At 45.8% G+C, this 2451-nt stretch overlaps 1 protein-coding gene across 1 annotated transcript; it reads left to right on the top strand.

The window, feature by feature from the left end:
- The first annotated feature begins 483 nt into the window (after positions 1 to 483).
- Positions 484 to 2221, top strand: CUNH10orf120 (chromosome unknown C10orf120 homolog). Its single transcript, XM_012555111.1, has 4 exons — positions 484 to 662; positions 868 to 943; positions 1466 to 1706; positions 2091 to 2221. The coding sequence occupies exons 1-4, from the start codon at positions 484 to 486 to the stop codon at positions 2219 to 2221; spliced, it is 627 nt and encodes a 208-aa protein (XP_012410565.1).
- Positions 2222 to 2451: the final 230 nt, after the last annotated feature.

Raw genomic sequence — 2451 nt, 5'->3', positions numbered from 1 at the left:
CTTTTGTTTTTCTCAACTTAAGCTGAAGTTCTCTTATGCCAGGTATCATTACTAAGTCGATTGAGTGGTATGGTTGGAGCATGAGGTGTTAAGATTGGAGAGGCACGCAAATATGAAAGAGAGACTTTAGCAGGCTGAGTCTTCATCCCACAAGGACTGAAAGGCCTTCCTGGGCTTTTAAGGGGCAGTGACACAGCGAGCTCACCGGTTAGCCACACTCTACCCATCCTCCCTCTCACGTCTGCAGTCAACTGCAGGTCAGTTAAGTGGCTGTCCTTCTGGACTGTGATGGTGTGTGTCCATTTCATCCCAGGGGATCATCTGATGCCTTAAACTCAAACTTCACAATAGCCCCTAACCAGACCAGTTATGATGCAAGAAATGTTTGTGACTCTCCCTTGGGTTCCCATGAAATTGTCTTAGAAACAAACCCCAGACATTAACATCTCCCATCCTAGCCTATTGGCAGAATATGATCAAAGAATGGAGGAGAATGGCCTTCAGAAGACTGGCAGATCAAGGGCCCAAGAAAGGAAGACTCCAGAGGGGAATTTGAATAAGAAGAAAGGGAAGTCAGTCAGAATACTCAATACAAGTCATTCCTTCCAGGATAAAGGCTCTCTGTTTTGCCAAGACGATCTATGCCTAACTTCACAGTTGGGGTGAGTATAACCTGTGCTTCCAGTTCTTTCCTTCGCATTATATCAGAAAGAAGCCATGCAGAGGAGCTTACCCTGTGACTTTAAAAGTCCCTGCTCACAGTGGCCTCAATCTGGCTAATACAGAATCACCCTTTGTGAGATTTCTCACTCTAAGTGGGAAAACTAGAAAGAGCCTTTCTAATATACCTGCCTCTCTGCCTTCCAGGATGTGGACCAAGTTCTACAAATCAGACCCACGCATTGCCCTTGGGAAATACTCCCCTATGGAAAAAGAGATCCTAGTAAGTGCCCTGAAGTTTACATGTAGGAAGGCCCCACTGACTCCAAGAAATTTCGCTAGGGGGTTCCAGAGGTTCAAAAGCCACTGTCAATGGAGAAGTCTCCCAAAGAGTGGCCCCGCAAATTGACTGAATGGTTTCCATATGTGCATAGCAGAAGACTTTCTTATTTAAAAGTCCCAGTTAGGAATATACTATAAATGATAACAAATGATGAAAGCTGCCTTTTTTTTTTTTTTTGGAGCTCTTACCATGTGCTGGTTGCTTTCCTATATGTTGTCTTGTTGAGGCCTCACAATGACCCTGCAAAGTCAAGAAAATTCTTTTGTATGCATCGTAGGTAAGAAGTAGAGTCAGGATTTGAACCCAGGCTTGCCTCATCCCAAAGATCTGTCCTCTTTCCACTACATGGGGGACCTCACACACTCAGCAATGGAGGGAGAAAGGGTCAAGGGCTAGTTCTTTCTGTGGGTGCCCCCTGGCTCTGTACAATTGGAATTTTAATAATCCTTTTCTCATTGGCAGCGTCTAGGTGGTGTTCACACCGTAGCAGCAAGAAGATTTTTGGCTTATAAGCAAGAGGAAGAACGGAAGATGCTCATGGAATTGCAGTTGCTATCCTCAGACTACAAACAGGCAATGGAATATAAAAAACAAAGTCCATCTCCTTGTCCGACTTGTGGACCCTTGGAAAAAATATGGACAGCAAGGGTGACTGTGCCCCCAGAGGAGTTTAAAATGCCACAACGAGAAAGGATCAACATTAGCAAGCACATAGAAAGGATGCAGCTTGCTCGAGCCCTGAGAAATCAGCAGCTTTTACCCTACATTGAAAGGTTTAGGAACGCTTCATGTTTGTCAGGAGTGAGCCTGGGCCCCATGGCAAAAGACAAGGGCAGAGAAGAGGGGGATAACTTTGACACAAATAATCACGGGACTACCAAGCAGGAGGAGAAGAAAGAGACAGAGAGCAAACCTGCAAACAAGCAAGAAATAAGAATGAATGTCATTTTCAAGTCAGAAGAACCAAAAAAATGTTTGACATGTAATGCGAATGAACGAAGACCCTTCCTCCCCACAACAAAACTAGAACGGTGCATCACTGGCCCAACGAACCGATGCCTGTTCCATTTTTCTGAATTCCCTGGAGATCTGATGCTAATGAATCAGGAGTTTGCATCGCGGGGCGTCCAGCCCAGTGATGTGATGAAGGCCTGCCCACTAAGAAGAGAGAGCATCTGGGACGAGTACATGCGCAAAACTATTTCTCACCGTTATTAAAGTTTATTTATTCCCCAGGGTAACCAAGTGTCCTGGTTCTTATTTCTCCTGCCAGCTCTACCCAGGCTCCTCCATACCCCTTCTTCCTTTAGGATCTCGGCTTCCTCTGCTGGATCTCCAGGGGTCCTCAAGGTAAGACCTAACTGTTGAGCCTTCCTGGTTTCACGCAACTCTTTGTTCTCAGCTCCCACCCTCACCAATAGCCCAGGCCTTCCCAAGATGTCAGGCCC

The sequence above is a fragment of the Trichechus manatus genome, unplaced genomic scaffold (assembly GCF_000243295.1).
Source record: "Trichechus manatus latirostris isolate Lorelei unplaced genomic scaffold, TriManLat1.0 scaffold00031, whole genome shotgun sequence".
Classification (NCBI taxonomy): Eukaryota; Metazoa; Chordata; class Mammalia; order Sirenia; family Trichechidae; genus Trichechus; species Trichechus manatus.
Note: the sequence above shows the minus strand (reverse complement) of the source record. Positions and strands in the feature narration are given on the sequence as shown.

Bases quoted from the DNA above. Each gene is read 5' to 3' on its own strand.
- CUNH10orf120 (XM_012555111.1), top strand. From the start codon at position 484: ATGGAGGAGAATGGCCTTCAGAAGACTGGCAGATCAAGGGCCCAAGAA. The intron at 663-867 runs GTGAGTATAACC...TCTGCCTTCCAG, and splicing joins TGCCTAACTTCACAGTTGGG to GATGTGGACCAAGTTCTACA. The intron at 1,707-2,090 runs GCAAGCACATAG...AATTCCCTGGAG, and splicing joins ACGAGAAAGGATCAACATTA to ATCTGATGCTAATGAATCAG.